General features: G+C 53.2%; 2 protein-coding genes across 2 annotated transcripts in view; one reads left to right on the forward strand and one right to left on the reverse strand.

Moving 5' to 3' along the window:
• The first annotated feature begins 3,104 nt into the window (after positions 1–3,104).
• On the forward strand, positions 3,105–15,252 carry LOC103295793 (platelet-derived growth factor receptor-like protein). Its single transcript, XM_008152270.3, has 6 exons — positions 3,105–3,162; positions 7,880–8,222; positions 9,085–9,236; positions 10,764–11,057; positions 11,779–11,918; positions 15,025–15,252. Exons 1-6 carry the CDS (start codon positions 3,105–3,107, stop codon positions 15,250–15,252), a joined length of 1,215 nt encoding a protein of 404 aa, XP_008150492.2.
• A 408-nt stretch (positions 15,253–15,660) lies between these two features.
• CCDC69 (coiled-coil domain containing 69) overlaps positions 15,661–22,396 on the reverse strand; it is a 33,650-nt gene continuing 26,914 nt past the window's right edge. The window contains exons 7-9 of the mRNA XM_008152234.3: positions 21,805–21,924; positions 18,504–18,601; positions 15,661–17,808 (exon numbers count right to left, since the gene is read on the reverse strand). Of these exons, the coding sequence (XP_008150456.1) occupies positions 17,631–17,808; positions 18,504–18,601; positions 21,805–21,924 (396 nt within the window). The 3' untranslated portion in view covers positions 15,661–17,630. The remainder of the gene's footprint in view (positions 17,809–18,503; positions 18,602–21,804; positions 21,925–22,396) is intronic.

A 22,396-nucleotide genomic window follows, 5' to 3' on the forward strand; every position in this document is an offset into this window, starting at 1 on the left:
CCATCAGGGGAGGTCCTACCAGAACCAAGACCTACATCCGGGCATCAGAAGGCAATCCTGGGGCTCAGACCTCGAACACAGTATCTGGTCCATTATCTGGGTCCAGACATCCACAGTACTCCAGACCACCATTCTATGACCCAGAGGTCCAGCTCCTGATGCAGACCTCCACGAGGGACCCAGGACCCAGTCCTACATCCGGGCATCAGACCTACATGCGGATCCCTGACCTTCATGCGAGGACTCAGAAGGCCATCCCAGTGCTCAGACCCCAAACACAGAATCCAGTCTTGTATCAGGTGGCCAGATCTTCATCCATAGTCCAGGGCACCAGTCCATAACCCAGAGGTCCAACCCTGGAGCCAGAACTCCCCCCAGGGACCAAACCTCTCTCTGGGGCCCAAACGGCCCACCCAGGACCCAGTCCTACATCTGGGCATCAGACTTACATCCGGGTCCCAGACATTCAAGCTGTGGCCCAGAAGTCCATCCCAGGACCCCGACCTCCAACCCACTATCTAGTTTTTATCTGGGTCCAGACATCCACAGTCATCCAGACCACCACCTGATGATCCAGATGTTTAGACCTTGAGCCAGACCTCCCTCCAGGGCCCAGACCTTTCTCTGGGCCCGAACTGACCTCCCAGGACCCAGACCTACATTGGGGCATCAGACCTACATCCGGGTCCCAGATCTTCATGCGAGGACCCAGAAGGCTATCCAGGGTCCCAGACCCCAAACATGGAATCCGTTCTTTTATCAGGGGGTCAGATCTTCATCCGTAGTTCAGACTACCAGTCCATAACCCAAAGGTCCAGCCCTCGGGCCAGAATTCCTCCAGGGACCCGAGGAATTCTCTCTCTGGGGCCCAAACCGCCCTCTAGGAACTTGAACTATCCAGGGCTCAGCCCTACATCTGGGTTCCGGATAGTCAGGCCAGGGCCCAGAAGTCCATCCCGGGGACCGGACCTCGAACCCATTATCTACTCCTTTATCTGGGTCCAGATATCCACAGTAGTCCAGACCACCATTCCATGATCCAGAGGTTTAGACCTTGAGCCATATCTTCCTCCAGGGCCCAGACCTTTCTGTGGGGCCCAAACCACCTTCTCAGGACCCTGACCTACATCCGGAGCTCAGACCTACATCTGGGTCCCAGACCTTCATGTGAGGGCCAGAAGGCCATCCCAGGTCCCAGACCCCAAACACAGCATTCAGTCTTGTATCAGGGGGCCAGATCTTCGTCCATAATCCAGACCACCAGACCATAACCCACAGGTCCAGTCCTAGAGCCGGACCTTCCCCCACAGCCCAGACCTCCCTCCTGCGCCCAAACAACCCTCCCAGGACTCAGACCTTCATCCATGGCTCAGACGTACATCTGGGTCCCTGACCTTCATGTTGGGGCCCAGATCTCGAACCCAGTATCCAGTCCTCAATCAGCGTCCCGACCTCCACAGTAGTTCAGACCACCATTCCATGACCCTGATGTCCAGCCCCTGACCCAGAACTCCACCCGGGTCCCAGAGCTCCCTCCAGTACCCAGACCTCTTTCCCAGGACCAGACCTCCATAGATTTCTCAGACCTACATCCGGGTCCCAGACCTTCAGGCCAGGGCACAGAAATCCATCCCGGGGCCCAGTCCTCTAACCCGGTATCCAGTGCTTTATCGGGGTCCAGACATCCATAGTAGTCTAGATTACCATTCCATGACCCAGAGGTCCAACCCCTGACCCAGACCTCCTCCCTGCCCCAGACCGCCCTCCAGTGCCAAGACTGCCCTCCCTGGACCTATACCTCCATCAGGGGCTCAGACCTACAAAATGGTTTCTGACCTTCATGTGGGGAGAGGGTCTAAGCCACAGTCTGGCCTCCCTCTGCAGGAGGCGACCGGGTAGATGAGGGGAAGGCTCCGCCCCCATCACCCTGCTGCTGCTGCCTGCCCTAGGCCCTTGCTTCTTAGCACTGGCCCTGCCCTCACCCACTGGTGGGTGGTGGGCGATCTGGGGCCAGGCCGGCTAGGGGAGGGGCTGTGGGAGGTTGAGGCACAGCATATCACACCCTGTCCAGCCTCTGTGGAGGCATGGCAACGGGGCCGAGCCACTGCCTCTGTGGCTGCCTCTCCGGAAGGGGGACCACTGGGACCGGACCGTGCTGCCCCCTCTCCTGCTGCCTCTGAGGAAGGAGCCACGGTGCCGGGCCAACCTGTGCACCATGGCCTCTCCCCATCTGCCAGCCCTTGGTCCTCGCAGACGCTGTGGCTTTGTCAGGAAGGACATCTGGAAGACGTCCGGTCTAGTTAGCATATTACCCTTTTATTGTATAGATTATTTACTTAAGTAAAATTATTTTTTAGAAATACCAGTCTTCAGAGCAAGGTTAACAAACCTTTTTGGCAGAGGCACAGGCAGGAAAGATTCTGTGCTCTGTGGGCCACATGTCACTGTCACAATTGCTCCATTCTGCCGTTGTGGTGCAAAAGCAGCCCAGACAGCACACATGAGCGTGAGTGTGGCCATGTTCCAACACAACTTTATTTTTGGACACTGAGATTTGAATTTCCTATAATTTTCATGTGTCACCAATTTTTTTTTTAACCATTAAAAGACATTCAAACCATTCTTAGCTCACAGGCTATGCAAAAGCCAGTGGCCAACAGATGTGGCCCAGGGGCAGTAGCCAAGCCCTGCTTTAAGTGCAGCTCAAGCTCCACCTCCCTTCTCTCCATACTCACCTATTTTGTCCTCAAATCTTCCTGTCCTCTTCCTCCATGGCCCTCCCGTGACCTTCATGGCCCCTCCAGCTGCCTCCCAGCTCCGCCTGTCTGGCCTTGGGGACCCTCATCTCCTGGCGGCAGGACTGTTTTTTCCTGAGCAGGGCTCTGAATAGCTCCATTCACCTTGGCAAGGGGGAGCCCAGAGGAAGGAATTTTGGAGTCCTAGAGAAGCCAGGACTCGAGACCTTGATTTGCCTTTGAAATCAGGTCCCTTCCCCTCCCATCCCCAGAGGTCCCTTGCTACTACTTCCCCTGCTCACACTTTGCCAGCCCCAACAGTCTGTTCCCTGCAGCTCCTAGGGCCACATCAGCTCCAGGTCGCTCACCATGGACCTCAGAACCCTCTGCTTCCTGTCCTGTTGCCTGGTCATCTGTGTCCTTTCAGGTATGGACCTCTCCTTCCCTCTCGGCAAATAACTTTGACTCCCCCAGGATGTCCAGAGACCCCGTCTGCCTCTTCCGTCCAGGGAGTGCCTGGTCACAGCATGGGGCAGGGGAGTGAGGCTGGAACCCTGGTGTCAGGAGGCTGAGATCTAGGCTCAGCTCCTCCACTCACTGTCTGTGCTACCTTGGCTGGGTCCTGCCACCTCTGGGAGCTCAGCTTCTTCATCTGAGCAATGACAAGGATGGGCTGTGGGACCTTCCAGAGCCAACAGGCCTCTCTGATCTGAAAGTCAGGGGCTATTTGTTTAAGTCTAATACTGACTTAGATTCCTGGGTGGTTCTACTGTGCGGAGCTCTGAAATCTGAAAGGTACAAATCCTGGCTCCTCTGCTCGCTCACTGGCAAGATTTCATAAAACAGTCTCTAAGACTCAGTTTATTCAGGAGTAAAGTAGGGATAACAGTAATCTTAAAATTATAGAGTGGTTTTGAGGATTAAATGACATAATGTATATAAACGTTTGGCCTAGAGAGCCTCACATGTAAATACTCAACAAGTGGTAGCAATGTTATAAAGACCCCTGATTAAAGCTGGCCAATCCAAGATTATATAATTCTAAAAGTCAGAGTGATTATTTCTAGGTTCTTTGACTCTAGGAGTCTATATTTTGCTCACAAATAGCAGCAGTTGGAGGGCTCCATCAGGGGCACAGCCTGAAAGATTCTAGCCCAGAACCTAATAGAAGACAGATCCTTAGGGGAGGCGGAGGCCCCAGGGAGACTCTTCCTCCATCTCTCCACTTCCAGCCGTCCCCGGAAGAGTTGGGACTGGAATAATCTCTGCAAGAGAAGAGCTGGGTTTGGCACAGGATTTGGAGAGATGCTGTCATCCCAGACTTCCTCTTCCAGATGCTGCCTGGCCACTGGCAATATCCCCACGTGGTGCTATCAGATGTTACTTAGGGAGCTTCAGATGGGAGGGAAGGAGTGGGCATCTTCCTGGTAACAAAGGAGCGGTTTAGCAAAGGGTTGATGGTCGACATTGGAGGGTTATTTGAAGGAGGAGGAGTTGGGGGGGAGGTGCAGATTCTGGAGGTGATGTGATCTCAGACATTTAGAACAAGGGCACTGAGAAGACTCCTTGAGAGTCATCTAGACAAGGTTTTATAAAGCTATGCTCTAAGGAAGTAATTCTGTTGTCTATTGCCTGCCTTGGGGTGGGAGAGAGGGGGGGGGAATAGTGGTTGAAAAGCTGGATGGGTGGGTTTCCAAACTCCACGCCCTTCTACCAGAACAACCCTATTATTCTGCTTTATCATTGGCCTTTCTTTGATTTTAGAGAGGAAAGGGGAGGGAGAGAGAGAGAGATAGAAACATCAGTGATGAGAGAGAATCATTGATCGGCTGCCTCCTACACGCTCCCTACTGGGGATCGAGCCCACAACCCAGGCATGTGCCCTTGACTGGAATCGAATCCACAGGCCGATGCTCTATGCACTGAGCCAAACCAGCTAGGGCTATCATTGGCCCTTCAATATTTCAAGAGAGGGTTCTGCTATCTAGACTTTACCTATTGATTGGTTTGCTTTTAAACTTGAAAAGCTCTGGTTTAGCCGAACCTCTTTGTTTTATAAATGCAAAAACGGAGACCTAGACACGTGGTAGCATCAGATAGAATCCCTGGGCAAACCACGGGACCCTCGTTTCCTCATCTGCAGGCTTTGTGAGTGTTAGATAAGATAATGCACAGAGAGCACTCGGCACAGTGCCTAGGGGCCCAACAATTTTTAGTTATGACCATTATCATCATCATCAGATGCTGAAATAAAACTTGCCGTCTTCCTGCAGTTTGCCCAAGTGACCTGTTGCCTTGGCAAGCCCAAAGCTGTAGACATCGTGTGACGGCTCCCCGAGGGCCCCTCCCAACGTGGTCCCATAGCCCTCAGTACTGGAATGTGTTTGCAACCCCCTGCCATTAGGGCTTGTGGTGGGCCCTGTCGGGTCTGCCAGGACAGCCCCAGCTCTGGGAGCCACCCAAACCCAGCCCTCGGCCACATATATTCGGGTTTAATATATGTAGTACAGACATGCCTTGGCGTTATTGCACATTCCATTCAGACCACCATAAATGAAGCGAGTATAGCAATACAGTGAGTGGTAATCTTCTTGCTGGTGAGGGTTTTGCCTTCAGGTTGTAAAAAACAAAAACAAACAAACACAACATCTGGGAAGCACAATAGAGTGAAGTGCCATAAAACGAGGCGCACCCTAGTCCTGCAAGGCAGGCGTTCTTGTTCTCATTTTCTAAATGAAGAAAGTGTGGCTCAAGGAAGTCAAGTGACTTGGCCAAGGTCACACAGCTAATTTGTAGCAGAACAAAGATGGAGAGCCCAGACCACTGGCTCTGAAGTCCGTGTTCCATCAGCCGGTCCAGGCTCACCATCCCTTCTCTGGAGTGGCCTAGATACGTACCCCCGAGAATCTTCGTGTTTGGATGCCAGACTTCAGTGTTCTAGGTCACCTCGTTCATATGTTGAGCCCAGCTGTTCTCTCTGAGGCGTCGTTTCTCAGCCTGTAAAAAGGAGTAAGAAATGCTCCCTGGGCTGCCTTTGGGGCCTATGGCTAAGATTAAACCAGAATGTGTGTGTGTGTGTGTGTGTGTGTGTGCGCGCGCGCGCGTGCGTGCGTGTGCGTGTGCATGTGTGTGTGTGTGTGTAGGGTGGGGAAGGAATTCTCTGTGAACTGTTAAGTGCTCTTCCCAGGTAAGGAACTCAGAATAAAGCTCCCCTGAACTACCAGAACTTCTTAAAATTATTGAAACACCCCTTACTTCTAAGGTGGGGCAGGGCCCCCAGGATAGATGTCCCCATTAGGGACACGAGGGAGACCTTTTACCTTGTTGTGAAATAATAGAAAAATTGTATTTTGGTCTTTGCCCCCAGTGCCGGGCACAGAGCTCCTACAACTCTTGCAGTTTTCTCAGTGATAAGAGCATAGGAGCGTCTTTTGTTCTAATACTTGGTCTTTGACCTGCCTTAATTCCTGACTCAGAGTTCCTGATTCTCCTGGAATTTCCTGTGTGATAGGAGGGTCTTTTGTCCTAAGGCGGTGACTCTTGGAGGGCTGCTGGATAGCTTCAGAATGGGGCAGGCCACCAGAAAGACCAAAGAAGCTCGGAATTTCAGCCCCACCCCCACCCTGTGGGAAGCGGAGAGGGGTGGAGATTGAGTTAATGATGGATGGCGCCTGTGTGGGAAGCATCCTGAAATATCCCAAGAGGATGGGTGGGAGAACTTCTGGGCTGCTGAGCAGGTGGAGGGGCTGGGAGCGTGTGCACCTGACAAGACCACGGAAGCCCTGCGCTCCTTCCACATACCTGGCCCTGTGTGTCTCTCCCATCTGGGTGGTTACATGTATCCTTTATCATTTCTCTTTATAATCAACTGGAAAACGTGTTTGCCTGAGTCCTGTGAGTCATTCTAGCAAATTGAACCCAGGAGAGGAGTGTGGGACCTCCTATTTATAGCCTGTCAGTCAGAAGCACAGGTGGCAACATGGGACTTGAGACTGAGCTCTGAAGTGGGAGGGGAGGGGCAGGCTTGTGGGACTGAGCCCTTAACCTGCGGGGTCCTCGCTGCGTAGATAGTGTCCGAATTGATTTAAGCCATAGGACACCAGTGTGTTGCAGAGAATAATATGTGCTTTACAGTCATTAAGAGGATGAAATAAGAAAATGTATATAAAGGGGCTAGTACTGTTTTAGAAACGCTGTAGACTCTGTCAACAGTAGCTATTGGTATTATTAAATACTGAGCTCCCCATCACTAGACATATCTACTAGTAAGTGCATATTAAGCGACCTCTTTTGGAGCATGCTTAAGAAGGCGTTCAAATATTGGTGGCAAGTTGGAAAAGAAAATGTGTTATGTTCCCTTGCATAGCCCACCAGCAGTTTCACTTCTAAAAAATTCACTCTCAAGAAGCAATCTGAGTAAAGGTGTATGTATAAGACGATTATTGCAAAATTGTTTATTTTGGATAAGAATGTAAAAAAACAAATACCCAACAATGAAAAAAATAAATCATGAAATCCCTACCATGAAATCACATACAACTCATTAAAAATGTTGGTGTACAGCCCTGGATGGTGTGGCTCAGTGGTTTGGGCACCATCCCATGCACTGAAGGTTGCTGGTTCAATTCCCAGTCAGGCACATGCCCAGGTTTCAGGCTCGATCTCTGGTGGGGGGTGTGCAGGAGGCAGCCGATAGATGTTGCTCTCACATGGATGTTTCTCTCTCAAAATCAATAAAAATTAAAAAAAAAAGTTGGTGTACATGTGTTTGCCATGGAATAGTAATCAAAACATATCACTAAGTGAAAATTCAGATTAAAGATATGTATTATATTATTCCATTTTATTTTTAACAAAATAGTTATTTAAAATACTTGCATTAAAATAGCCTTGAGGAAATGTGCTTCAAACATTCATGGTGCTTATCTCTGGATGGTAAGTTTTGGGGCAATTTTAATATTTTTCTTGGTTTGTCTGTATTTTACGTTTTTTCCCTAAAGAGGGACAATGACTTGTGCAATAGTAATAAGTGTACAAGGTCCTCACAGAACTCTGAGATCAGTCAACTACTGGGGTGAGGAAAGGACAGAAGTGGAGGCGAATGGTGAAGGCTGGTGACCCCAGACTACCCTGTCTTCCTGCAGCTGAAACCCAGGAGCGCGGCAGAGCTCCAAAGGCTCAGAAAAAGAAGGACGGCAAAGCAGCCAGGCCCGGGGGCGTGAAGCCCTCAGGAGCCTCCGGCAGGAGAAAACCCAAGTCAGAGCGGAGACAGCAGCCCCTGCAGAAGAAGACTCCTGTGGAGGCTGCAGCTCCCAGCGCCCCGGCCCCCTCCATCCTGACCCAGGTGTTAGGGAGGGGCCGCTTCCAGAAGGTGGGGGACTCCCTGAGCCTGCGGGCTGGGGAGCCCCTGGAGCTGCGCTGCCGGGGAAAGGTGGTCCACTGGAGGGTGCCCGTGTACCTGGAAGAGGAGGGTGAGGGCCGCCTCAGGTATGGGGAGGAGGAACTCCTGCCACAGCCTGAATGGGTCCAGGGTGGCTCAGAGGATGCTGGGCAGCGGTTGATAAGCACTGAAACCGTTTCCATAGGGATTGAGATGGCCCAGGGCCCACACTGGGCATCCCATTATGTACAACTGCAGGCACCTAAAAGAAACAGTAGGATGGGCTCGCAAGGCCCATCAGATGCAGGGAGAGGCTTCACCGAATGGACACGTGGCTTCCCACAATTCTGGGAAGTCGGTTCTGGGGGCAGCAAATGGTGCCGGTAGGGAGAAAGGTGCAGAGACAAAGCAAAAGAGGCCGACAGTCCAGCTGGCGGCCACCCTTCTGTCAGGGGCGCCGCCTCAGGGAGCCAGAAAGAAGGATCAAGTTGGCCCGGCCAGCACTGCCCACTCAAGTCCAGAAGAAAACCGGGCAGAGGCTGGGATACAGAACTGGGTTCAGAAGGGTTGCCTACTGTTTCTCAGTTTAGTTTCTTAAAATGAGCTCTCCGGGGACTCGGCCTCTTTTAGCAGGCGGAGGTGGCTAGAGGGCAATTGCTGCCCTGAGCCAAGGGCCACAGGAAAGCCAAGGAGCGCAAAGGTGTTTGGGGGATCCCGCTAGACGGGTGTGGGCACGGTCAGTGGGGAACAGATGTCCCAGTTAGAAGTTGCGTGTGGGATAGGCGAGCCAATCAGAAACTGTGGGTGGGGCCAGTACAAACCCTGCCTGCTCCACTGGGGAAGGGGAGCTGGGGGGGGTCGAGTGATGAAAGTTGGGGAGGGGGACTGTCGACCAACCAAATGCTGCCACTAAGTGTCCCAAGCCACCCCTCCCCCGCCCCTCTCCTGCCCCCACCGACGGCCTTTCAGAATCAAGCACTTCAGCCAGCACAGCCGGTTACAGCTGGTGAACTCCACGGGCGCGGACACCGGGGAGTACAGCTGCTGGGCCCGAGACTGCCCGGATGCCGCCTGCACGGAGGGCGAGGACCGCCAGGGGAGGACCTTCATCTTCTTCACAGGTGCCCTGGGGCCGGGTCTCCAAGAACCGCCGTCCGAGAAAACCCTCCAAACATAACTGTCTTAAGCCTTTGCCCTTCGTCCCACCTGTACAATGAGGGAATTGCGCGAGTGGTCTCCAAGATCCTACCTGTGACATTTCTGGGGTTCCATGAAGAGCTGAGGAGCCCTACTTTGTCCCACCAAGGAAACAGACGACGCCCCTAGAATCAGCTGAGTTTCCCTTACTCAAATCCAACCATAACAGTAATGCTTACCCAACCTAGAGGTCCTTGACCTTGACTCGGTGTCCCCTGGAAACACCTTAAAAAAACACAGGTTTCTGGGCGCCATGCCCATTACGGCCGGGTGAAGTCTGGAACCCTGGAATGCCAACATTGGGAAGACTTGGGAGCCAGCAGTCAGTGCTTCCCAAGTCTGGTTGCCCACTAGGGTTCCCTGTGGAACTTTAAACCGACTGATTCTCTCCCCCGCCCCCCAGCAAGGTTCTGATTTACTTGGCCTGGGGGTGGTGCCCAGGACTTGGTTATTTTAAAATCACTTCAGGTGATTCTGATGTTCAGCCAAAGTTAACCATTGCCTTTGTCTCACCCTAGAGCGGTTTCATCCAATACAGATGCCACTAAATCGATGTGGCTATTTAAATCTAAATTAATGAACATGAAATAAAGTTTAAAGTTCAGTTCCTCAGCTGCACGAGCTACATTTGAAATGCCTGTGGCTAGAGGTGACATATGACAGCGCGGATGCAGACCATTTCCATCCTGACAGAAAGTTCTACTGGACAGCACTGCTCTAGAAAGCTGGTCCCCAGGCAACTCCTACTCACTGCCCCATTGTGCACCCGAGAATCTGGCCTGAGACTATGTTGCTAACGGTGCCTTGAAAGAGTTTGATGAATATGTGCCTCTCACAGGCCTGGTGCCTCATATCCAGTATCCCATTTGCTTCTTATCGGCTCTGCAAAGCAGGCCATAATCTAAGGTGACCAGATCGTCCCGCTTTTGGCGGGACAAATGGTTAAAAATCGGGACTGTCCCGCCAAAAGCGGGACGATCTGGTCACCTTACCATAATCGCTCCTACTTGACATGTAAGAAGAACCAAGGCTCAGAGGAAGAAAGTGATTTGCTTAAGATCCCACGGTGAGAGGGTGGCAGGATTGGGAATCCCACCAGAAACCTCAACTTCAAGTTCAGTACTTCCTGTAATACTTTTCACATAAAAGGACCTTTAGAGACCAAGCCATCTGAGCCCCACGTTGTACAAATGAAGACACTAAAGACCAGAGGGGGATTTGTTTAAGATGCACAGCCAGCTAATGACAAAAGCTTGAACTAGCCGGCTGGTCTTCAGCTCCCAGTCCAGAACTCCTTACCGGTGAGGAAAGAACATGGAGAATAGAGAAGGGCAGGGAAAGTGGGATTTCAAATCCTCTCAAGGGACTTACGCTCATGAGTGATGGTAGAGCATCAGGAAACAATACATCTGTCCTAAGCTCATTCTTCTCTCTCCCTCCTTCCTTCCCAGACCCAGAAGAACTCTTTGTCCCCACAGAGAATTATTATGAGGTGGTACAGTTACGCAGTCATCAACCAGTCCTGCTTCCCTGCCAGGTGACCAACCCCCTGGCCCAGGTGACGCTGCATCGAGAGTTCCCCCCAGAGGAGGTCCCAGTGGACGGGACGGACATCTCCTTTGATGTGAAGAAGGGCTTCACCATCCACCGGCCCCGAGCTTCCTTGGCTGGCTCCCTTTTCTGCTTGGCCAGCCTAGGAGGCGTGAGACAGATCTCTACCAAGTACATGCTGATCTACATCAACTGTGCGTGAGCCTAGGTCTCTGGGTGGGCAGGGCAGGGCAGGGCAGGGCAGGGGAGGATATGGGAGGGATCCCTCCTTTGGGAACCTCAGGTTTGGAATCTGTGGATTAGCTCTAAACCACCAACCCCGTTTTCACAACACTCCGTGTATTCAACCATCTTGTCCAGAAATAACCAGGCAATCAGCTATTGAGCTAGCCTGTATCAGTTCAGCCTTTCTGTCCACCCACGTATTCTTTTTAAAAATATATATATTTTATTGACTTTAGAGAGGAAGGGAGAGGGAGAGAGAGATAGAAACATCAATGATAAGAGAATCATTGATTGGCTGCCTCCTGCACGCCCCCAACTGGGGATCTAGCCCACAACCCAGGCATGTGCCCTTGGTGGGAATTGAACCTGGGACCCTTCAGTGCCCAGGCCAACGCTCTATCCATTGAGCCAAACCAGCTAGGGCAACCCCACTTATTCTTAATCAAGTCACATTATTCATCCATCCTCCCTTCATTCAACCATTCCATTCACCCATCTTCCATCAGATTAACTGTTCCATCATCTACCCATCCTCTATTAATTCATTACAATCATTCACACATCCTCTATCAACTCAACCACCTCAACCATTCATCCTCTATCAATTTAACCATTTCAACCATCCATTCAATCATTATAACAATCAATTCAACATGTTTGTCCCCATTTCTCCAATCTTCTCCATGGCAGACCCATCATCGCCCCCCAAACCCACCATCCAAGCTTCAGCAACATCGGTCCTACTGGGAGAGAACTTCAGTGTGACCTGCACGGTTCTGAGTGAGCCAGAGATTGCTGTGGACTTCCGATGGGAATATCCGGGGCAGAAGGTAAGCAGAGGATGAAAATATGTGTGTATGTGGTGGTGGTGGTGGTGTGTTGGGGCAGGAGTGTGGGAGTGAAGGATTAGGACGAGGGCCAGGAGCAATCACAGCAGAGTGGAACCCCTGCTTGACTAGGAATCTGATGATCAGGGATTCTAGTCCCAACTCTGACACTTCTTTGAGTGACCTTGGGCAAGTCACTTCTCTTTTCTGGGCCTCAGTTTCCTCATCTGTCAAATGGAGCTACTTCTCAGGTTAATGTACAAAAAATGTATAATGTGCCCCTTTGTTAATTTATCCAACAATATTATTGAGCACCCACCACAAGCCAGACACTGTACTAGGTGCTGCGACTATGATGATGCGTCAATAAGAGAGGGCTTCTGCTCTCTGTGAGCTCACAGTTTAAACAGGAAGGGGCAGTGAATAAACATCATCATCTGGAGAACTCAAGGAGCTACATCTACAGGAAGGTGACCAGGTGGATTTAAGATAGAGCGGTCAGGATGTCTTCTCTGAGGTGACATTCAAGCTGAGGCCCAACCGGCCCAAATCACTTCAAAATGGGAGTTGAGCAGTGTCTTGCTTCTGTTTTGTATACTTTTGTATTTTTATTTCTGATAGAGGGGCTTCTTTCAACATTTCTTTGCCTGGGAAAGCTTTAATTTCTCCTTCATATCTAAAGGATAAAATCCTTGGTTGATGGTTCCCATCTTTCAATATTTTCAATATTTCCTTCCATTCCCTCCTGTCTTGTAATGCTTCTCTTGACAAAATTGGATGATAATCTAATGGGGTTTCCATTGTAGGTTATAGTCTTACTAGAGGCCCGATGCATGAAATTCATGCAAGAGTAGGCCTTCCTTCCTCTGGCTGCTGGCACTGGTTTCCCTCTGGCACCTGGGACCCAGGCTTCCCTCGCAGCCCCGACTTCGTCCAGAAGGTCGTCCATATTACGCTTTTATTGTTATAGATTCCCTGGCTGCCTTGAGAATTCTTTTGTCACTGATTTTTGACAATTTAAGTACAATGCGTCTTAGAGAAGATCTTTTTGTGTGGGTATAATTATATGTTCAATTAGCTCCCTCAATTTTAAATTCTAGTTCTTTCCATAGGTTGGGAAGTTCTCATCAATTATTTTATTGAACAGGCTTCTCTTTCTTCTATTACACGTATTATCCTTAGGTTGCTCTTCCTAATGTAGTCAGTTCTTGTAGGGTGCTTTCATTTAAAAAAAAACACACACCAAAACCCTCTCAGTTCTCTCTCTTCTTCCTCCTGGGTTATTCCTAGATTTCTATCTTCAAGCTCACTAATTCTCTCTTCCATCTGATCTGCTGTATTTCCAATGTTCTCTAATACATTCCCCATCTCATTTATTGAGTTATTTAACCCCAGAATTTCTGTTTGGTTCTTTTTTGTAGTTTTAATCTGTTTGGTAAAGTACTCCTTTTTATTCCTGAGCTCATACAACTGCCTTTCTGGGTTTTCTTGTATACCATTGAGTTTCCTCATAACTACCATCTTGAATTCTCTGTCATTTAAGTCACAGTCTTCCATGACTTTGAATTTGGAGACTTTTCATTTTCTTCCTGTGCATGTTACCTTGGTTGTTCATGGTATTTGATGGATTGCTTCTCTGTCTGCACATTTGAGGCAGTGAACGCTTGTTTAGATACTGTTCTGCTCTCAATTCAGCATGTTAATAGGTAGGGTACTTGCTTTTGTTTCCCAGTAGATGGTGGTACAGCACAAGTTTTTGTGTTCTCTTACCTGCACCGTTAGCACCTCTGGGCTAGTGGTGGAGTAGCATCATTTAGGTTGAGGAAAATGCTGCAAACCCACCAGGATTCTCCTCTGTGACCAGCTCATCTCTGTTACATGACATGATCATTGTGGTGGGGGGATGTGGTGGGTGGTGGTGAACGGGTTTTATGAGCTCCCAGAGCTACTTTATTTCCCCCCCACTAGTGACCACTGACTCTGCTGTGTTTTTGGAGGCATCTCACTGCCTCCACTGGGCTCTGCTGAGATGGGTAAGGCAGGGAGGCAAGTTCATGATCTCACATCTGCCCCTTTTACACTCCAGGCCCTACTGTGAGGGCTGCAGCTCCACTTTTCCACTGGTACCTTGCTTGCTGGAATTGCAGCGGGCACCAAACCGCATCTGTTGCTACCTCCCTGTCCTACCTCCCCTACTCATTCCAATGCGTCCACCTTCAGATGCCCCAATGCGTGGGTCTTTCAGGTGTGTTTGTGTGTTGAGCTAGGGATCCTCTGAGTTGCACACATCCAACTTGTAAATTCAAGGGGAGAAACAAAGGAGTCGTGTCACTCTGCCATGATGGGGGTGTCACTTTAGGAACATTTAAAAGGGCTTCCTGGAAGAGCTGGAATCTGACTTGGAGGGAGGGCTGGACCCAGAAAAAAAAATGTACTGAAGGTGAGCCCTGTCCCCAGAGGTTTTAGGACATAGATATAGTGTGTGTGTGTGTGGGTGTGGGGGGGGGAGGGAGAGGTTGGGGGGGGGGCGGTGTCATTCTCCCACTTGTCAAAAGTGGAAGCTGAGACCCAGTAAGAGAAAAAGGACATGCAGATGGTTGGGAGACCACGGTTTCCCTCTGCCAGCATCTCCCCAAACATTTTCTCCTCACAAAAGAGTGTTCCTAGGAAAACACTGCCTCCTGTAACCATCGCCCACTTTGGAGATTCAAAACCCACCTGCACACGTGACAGACGCCGCCGTCTGCGTCTCCCCAATTTAACGTTGCTTGACTCGTGTTTCCCAGACGACTTTGATAATGAGCCCCCCACTCCCCCACTTTGGGGAGGGAGTGCCCACTGACATCCCCGCAGAACCAGAGTGCTGCCCACCCACCGGGGAGGTGCATGTCCGTGAGTGGGGAGGAGACCCCAGCTGCTCCCCAGGGACTTGAGGAGCTTTGCATTTCCCACAAAGAACCTGGCCTTTCAGGGGCTCTGACACTGAGCTGTGATCCTGGGCACGTCACTGCCCCTCCCCCGGAAGTATACGTGGTACCTCTTACCTGCCGGGGCCTGAGGGAGAGATGGCACTGGGAGAAGCTGGCAGGTGGTTATCTTTTTCCTGCAGATGGGCCGACCCCCCTACATCAGCGAGCGGGCCGACGTGGTCCGCAGGGAGGCCCAGGCTCAGCAGGAGGCAGGGAGCACCCTGTATGTGGAAGAGGCCCGGGCTGGGGACGCTGGCGTCTACACCTGCCGGGCCACCAACCTTCAGGGCACTGGGACGGCCACCACCCGCGTCCATGTGACCCGGAGGCCTCGAGTCTCCCCTGCCCCTTCTCAGCTCCCTCCCTGACTGCAGGCATCTGCGTATGGCTCAGTGGGCAGAAGCAGGGGTAGGTAATTGTGTGAACTTTGGTGTTTTTGATGCCAAGAAGGTGCCCCCAGAGGGGAGAAAGAACCTTAGCCTTCACCCCTTACGCTCTCCCATCTCTACTTTCACCCCTCACTTCACGCTCACTGCCTCACGCCCTGCCCTGCCCTGTCCTGAAAGCCAGCCTCCATTCCAACCCCAGGTGCAGGGCTGGGCAAAGCCAGGGCCAGGGGGGCCCCAGCACCCCGGGAGGAAGCCTAGACCCTGCTGGGCCACCCAGGCCCCAGGATTATTCCTCACAGATGCCTGCCCCTGGCAGAGGTCATCAGCAGGACCCACCTCTTCCCTCTCCCAGGAAAACACAGAGGCCAAGAGAATACTATTGTGTTTCTATTTGGCTTCCATAGCTTGTCTGCCCCAGGGTGAGGCTAAAACCACAGTTTGTCTCCTCCAGGCACCACAGGGAAACCCCCCGCTCCCCACCGCCTGCCCCCTTTCCAGCCCAGCCCCTCGCATGGAAACAGGCTTTCCAAAGGGCATTCTGCAGCCGGCAGCGCTCTGAACCGCAGTCAGAGGAGGTTAGGAAACGCTGAGTACTTTGCTTCTTCCCTGGGACTCTGAAATGTATGTTAGCCTATTAAAGGTTCTGAGAAGTCCTGCAGCTGGCAGATCTGCTTCATCGGGTTGAACCTAGAGTTGCTCAAATTGCTTGGCCACTAATTCTTTTCTTGGTTGTGTCCAATGAACTAGTGTATCCCAGACAGGCTTTGGGGAAAGTTACGTGAAATAGTCCGTGTATAGCTCAACTCCAGAGCTGCCCCAAGGCTCCTGGATAACCCGTCTGCCCACCGCCGGACTCCCCTAGCCCTGCGGAACCCCCATAACTAGAAATGAATGAAGAAGGCAGTCTGGGACGATGGAGGGAAACCTTAGTTCTACTGGACTAACTTTTCCTACGAGCGGGCCCAGGGCCGGGGGCTGACGCTGGGGGCTGACGCTGGGGGCCTCCGGCAAGGCCCTTGGGCTCCTGTGATCTCAGTCTGCTTTGATGTTGAAGAGAGGTAAGAACCTGCTTCAATATTTTATGCAGATTGGAGGGGGAGGTGTATCAGAAAGCATTTCATTAAAATGCTCTCTGCAAGAAAGGTTGTTATTATAGCCTCCTGCTGACTGGAAGCTTCCTGAGAAGAATCTTAAATCCACAGATACCAGGGCCACCGGACTGGCCTGCCCGGGTGAGTTGCTTCAGCCACCCCTTTGCACTGGAGGGGAAGCGGAAGGCCAGGTGCTAGGGGCCTGGGGTCAGGGGTGGTAGAAGGAGTTAAGGTGTGAGCAGGAGTAAAAGAGAGACCGGAGTGGGTGGGGGCCAGAGAGAGGAAGGAGGAGAAAGACTGTCACAGACTTGATCTTCCCAGAGCCTGGGGAGAAGAAAAAGCACAAGATGAGACCTGAATGACAGATGAGGCCCCTGTCCTGGCTCCGCGAGCCCCACTCCCCACCTAGGTTTCCTCATCTGGACAGAGAGGAGCTTCCAGCGTTGGCTGTGGAGTGATTCAGATGCACCAGACGGCCCCGTGCCCACGTGGCACTGAGACGGAGGACCTGGAGGGCCGAGGAGTGAGCTTTGCCTGGTCAAGGAGGGGCTCTGGCCATCAGCCCTGGCTTGACCAGACTCTGGGAGCAGGAGCAGTGGCATGTCCGATGCCCTGCCCAGACCCTGCCTTGGCTGGGTGGCCCCTGGCACTGCCAGCCCCAAGGGCTTCCATTGACCCCCTCCCAGATGCTCACCTTTCCCAGGTGAATCGTAAGGTTTGGCCCACTTCCTCCCCTGTCCCGAAGCCCCTAGCCTGACCTTCAGACAATCCTAGAACGGGACACTGCCGTGACTTAGGAGTCATTTGTTCAGTTCCCCCATCCGTTTTAGAGGAGCGGTAAACTGAGGCTGAGAGAAGGCCAGGGCAGAAGTGGGGACATCTAGGGGCAGGTTGATGAGCTGGCAGCAAAGCTGACAGGTTAAGACCAGGAGGTTGTGTCCTCTTTGTCCGATGCTCAAAGCGGCCCAGGCTCCCCCTGGGAAAAGCCTCAAAGCTCCCCGATTTGAACGGAGAGAGGGGGAGGGGCGGAAGGGCTCCTCTTGCTTGTTCCCTGGGCCAACTTGAGAGAAGGCTTCCTGGGGCCTCTGACGCCCCGTGGGTGATTCTGCGTGGCCCAAGCCCTGCGGCTCCCTGGGCACACACCCTGCTCCCATCTCTCCTGCCCTCGTCCCTCCTGGGGACAGAATGAGAGGCTCCTGCCGTCTCCTCTGAAGGTCCCGGAGAGGGAACGGTGACACAGGTGGCACGGTGGCCCAGGCCCTGAGCCTAAGTGGCCAGGAAGGAGACCTCCGTGGGCGTGACGGAGGGCAGGGGGAAGGCGGGGGAGGCGTCAGCCCCAAGGACCCGGTACAGCAGCTCCTCCTTCTCCTGCTGCAGCTGTCGCCTCAGCTGCGACTCCTTCTCCAGCGCCTCGTGGGCGAGCAGCAGGTCCTCCGAGAGCTGCCTGTGGGTGCAGACAGAGGCCAGGGTTGCCCCTCAGGGTCTCCGGTGGCTGCAGAGACCAACCCGTTCCCCTAGGACATCATCCAGAGATGGGCCACCTGCTTGCCCCAGCGTCCCCACCATCCCACCAGGCCCCCTTGCACGCAAAAGGTGACTTGATCTGTTGACCAAGAAGCGTGGCCCTCACGGGCAGACAGCTTTGGGTTCAAATCTGCCCCATCACTGAGCTGGGTTTCCTTGGACAAGCTATTTACTCTTTTCACATTTCAGTCCCCTCATTTGTAAAATGGGAATGAGAGTAAGGGGACCCAGCTCTTAGAGTAATAAGGAGGATAGATGATATGTATCCATCAGATTATGTCTGACATGATATCAGCTCTAATTTACTAAGCCCTTAGGTCTGACTCATTCACGGACGTTCATTCATTCTTTGGGCCTCCTGAGCTGGTCTCAGATTGGGCTTTCCCATGACGCCCCCTCAGCCAGGATGGGGACAAACGGATGCTAATCAGGGCCTTTGATTTAGGTTCCCAGGCAGGGTTGGTCCCTAGGGATACTGACTCCCAAGGAGGGAGGAGCCACATTCCCCGGATAGGCCCGGGCCCACCTGTCAACCCGATCCCTGGGCTTCTCTGAGACTCTCAACTGGAGGTTTTGGCAACAAGGGTGGAGGAACGGAGGCCGGGGAACAGCTACCTGGACACAACCGCCTGGTTGCGGCCTCGGACGTGGAGGTCCTCATTCTCCTGCTGGAGGGTGGTGATCTTCTCCTCCAGCATCAGGTTTTTTTCTTTCTGTAACAAATCAGAACGAGCTCAGACGGCCGCCAAACAATGTGTGCCGTCACCTCCCTCTTATCTGTGGGCCCTGAAAACGCTGACTCGTTCTAGACCAAATGTTACAATTCAGGGAGCAAGAAGATGCCTTAAAAAAAATAACGCTAAGGAGTGCACAGGGGGCTGGCCGTTTTTCATTTGGCCACATGAGAACGTTACAAAAAGGATACAGCCACCAGCACCTAGTATCTCCATCATTTCAGAAGAGAAAGGATATTCTTAGTTCTCCAAAAATCAGGGGATAGACTATATAGAAATAAAATGAAGTGTACCTGTTATGCTACGCCATAAAAATGGTTGGACAAAATTTAGAGGGAACATTTGAGATTAAATATCTGATTAAAATATAGGCTGTGGCACACACAGGCCAGAGACACCTTCCAGAGCCGCATAATCTCTGTGCAGATCCAACCCAGGGTTCCAAGGCCTCCCTTCTCCTGCAGACACAGCCACCTGGGTCCTCAATACCTGCGGCTCCCAGGCCTGTCCCCGCTCACTCTGGCCTCCCATGTCTGTCTGGTTTTCAGCCTTCCTCAGCCCCTGCCTGACACGTGACATCTGCCAGGCCCTCCTGATTAGCCAGGCTACACCCTGGTGTCACCCACGTGACAGCGACACGAGTAGCTAAGAAAAGTGCAGGACCCAGATAACAAGGAGCCACTGCTTGACCCAGACTGGCCACAGAGCAGTCTCAGCATGGGTGGCAGGTCAAAGCTGGTGGGGGCCTCATCCGGGTCCTACCCTCTGCACACTCCAGGGAGGGGGGGTCCTACCCTCTGCACACTCCACTGAGGGGGGGTCCTACCCTCTGCACACTCCACTGAGGGGGGTCCTACCCTCTGCACACTCCACTGAGGGGGTCCTACCCTCTGCACACTCCACTGAGGGGGGTCCTACCCTCTGCACACTCCACTGAGGGGGGGTCCTACCCTCTGCACACTCCACTGAGGGGGGTCCTACCCTCTGCACACTCCACTGAGGGGGGTCCTACCCTCTGCACACTCCACTGAGGGGGGTCCTACCCTCTGCACACTCCACTGAGGGGGATCCTACCCTCTGCATACTCCACTGAGGGGGGTCCTACCCTCTGCACACTCCACTGAGGGGGGTCCTACCCTCTGCACACTCCACTGAGGGGGATCCTACCCTCTGCACACTCCACTGAGGGGGGTCCTACCCTCTGCACACTCCACTGAGAAGGTCCTACCCTCTGCACACTCCACTGAGGGGGGTCCTACCCTCTGCACACTCCACTGAGGGGGGTCCTACCCTCTGCACCCTCCACTGAGAAGGTCCTACCCTCTGCATACTCCACTGAGGGGGGTCCTACCCTCTGCACACTCCACTGAGAAGGTCCTACCCTCTGCACACTCCACTGAGAAGGTCCTACCCTCTGCACACTCCACTGAGAAGGTCCTACCCTCTGCACACTCCACTGAGGGGGGTCCTACCCTCTGCACACTCCACTGAGAAGGTCCTACCCTCTGCACACTCCACTGAGGGGGGTCCTACCCTCTGCACACTCCACTGAGGGGGGTCCTACCCTCTGCACACTCCACTGAGAAGGTCCTACCCTCTGCACACTCCACTGAGGGGGGTCCTACCCTCTGCACACTCCACTGAGAAGGTCCTACCCTCTGCACACTCCACTGAGAAGGTCCTACCCTCTGCACACTCCACTGAGAAGGTCCTACCCTCTGCACACTCCACTGAGAAGGTCCTACCCTCTGCACACTCCACTGAGAAGGTCCTACCCTCTGCACACTCCACTGAGAAGGTCCTACCCTCTGCACACTCCACTGAGGGGGGTCCTACCCTCTGCACACTCCACTGAGGAGGTCCTACCCTCTGCACACTCCACTGAGGGGGGTCCTACCCTCTGCACACTCCACTGAGGGGGGTCCTACCCTCTGCACACTCCACTGAGGAGGTCCTACCCTCTGCACACTCCACTGAGGGGGGTCCTACCCTCTGCACACTCCACTGAGGAGGTCCTACCCTCTGCACACTCCACTGAGGGGGTCCTACCCTCTGCACACTCCACTGAGGGGGGTCCTACCCTCTGCACACTCCACTGAGGAGGTCCTACCCTCTGCATACTCCACTGAGGGGGGTCCTACCCTCTGCACACTCCACTGAGAAGGTCCTACCCTCTGCACACTCCACTGAGGGGGGTCCTACCCTCTGCATACTCCACTGAGGGGGGTCCTACCCTCTGCACCCTCCACTGAGAAGGTCCTACCCTCTGCACACTCCACCGAGGGGGTTCCTACCCTCTGCACACTCCACTGAGGGGGGTCCTACCCTCTGCACACTCCACTGAGGAGGTCCTACCCTCTGCACACTCCACTGAGGGGGGTCCTACCCTCTGCACACTCCACTGAGGAGGTCCTACCCTCTGCACACTCCACTGAGGGGGGTCCTACCCTCTGCACACTCCACTGAGGAGGTCCTACCCTCTGCACACTCCACTGAGGGGGATCCTACCCTCTGCATACTCCACTGAGGGGGGTCCTACCCTCTGCACCCTCCACTGAGGAGGTCCTACCCTCTGCACACTCCACTGAGGGGGTTCCTACCCTCTGCACACTCCACTGAGGAGGTCCTACCCTCTGCACACTCCACTGAGGAGGTCCTACCCTCTGCACACTCCACTGAGGAGGTCCTACCCTCTGCACACTCCACTGAGGAGGTCCTACCCTCTGCACACTCCACTGAGGAGGTCCTACCCTCTGCACACTCCACTGAGGGGGGTCCTACCCTCTGCACACTCCACTGAGGGGGGTCCTACCCTCTGCACACTCCACTGAGGGGGGTCCTACCCTCTGCACACTCCACTGAGGGGGGTCCTACCCTCTGCACACTCCACTGAGGGGGGTCCTACCCTCTGCACACTCCACTGAGGAGGTCCTACCCTCTGCACACTCCACTGAGGAGGTCCTACCCTCTGCACACTCCACTGAGGGGGGGTCCTACCCTCTGCACACTCCACTGAGGGGGGGTCCTACCCTCTGCACACTCCACTGAGGGGGGGTCCTACCCTCTGCACACTCCACTGAGGGGCGTCCTACCCTCTGCACACTCCACTGAGGAAATGCTCAGAAAGCAGAGGCCTGAGGTTGCATCCCCCTTCACCCCCCACCACCACTTCCTCCACGTACCACTGTTTCCATGAGGATCAGCCGCTTGTCCAGCTCATGAATACGCTCATTCTTCATCTCAATGACAAAGTGCAAGCTCTCCAGCTCCTGCTCCCAGAACTGACTGGGGCTCCCGTAATCCTAGACAGGGACATGAGTGGCTTCATCAGACTAGCAGGTAGAGGGCTCGCACTACCTCCCTCCTCCCCATTCTGCCTCCAACTCATGGTTTGACTTACAGAAGTCTCCTCCCTTTCTTGGCCCATGGGAAGTGCTTAACATGCTCATTCTATCCCAATAACATCCCTTGAGACATCCCAGATGAGGAAACCGTGGCTCAGACAGGTTAAGTTGCTATGCTAAGTGGTCGGTTTGCTGTTTGCACCTAATTCTCCCTGAATCCAGAGCCTGAGCATTTTACTAACCCACATGCGTCTCTCTGAGCCTTGCTTCCCCCGCCCCTGTGACACGGGGACCCTGTTTCTTCCAGTCCCTTGTGAAGAGAAGAATGTCAAGTCTGATCCCTGTCCTTGCAGAGGGCTTGGCCTTTCCTGTGGCCCAGACCTTGACCTCCCTGGAGACCCCAGAAGGAAAGGGCCCAGGTGTACGGCCA

This window comes from Eptesicus fuscus, chromosome 6 (assembly GCF_027574615.1).
Source record: "Eptesicus fuscus isolate TK198812 chromosome 6, DD_ASM_mEF_20220401, whole genome shotgun sequence".
NCBI classification, from domain to species: Eukaryota; Metazoa; Chordata; class Mammalia; order Chiroptera; family Vespertilionidae; genus Eptesicus; species Eptesicus fuscus.

Coding starts and splice junctions, on each gene's coding strand:
- LOC103295793 (XM_008152270.3), top strand. CDS start 3,105: ATGGACCTCAGAACCCTCTGCTTCCTGTCCTGTTGCCTGGTCATCTGT. Junction 11,058..11,778: donor CATGCTGATCTACATCAACT/GTGCGTGAGCCT, acceptor TCTCCATGGCAG/ACCCATCATCGCCCCCCAAA. Junction 11,919..15,024: donor GGGAATATCCGGGGCAGAAG/GTAAGCAGAGGA, acceptor TTTTTCCTGCAG/ATGGGCCGACCCCCCTACAT.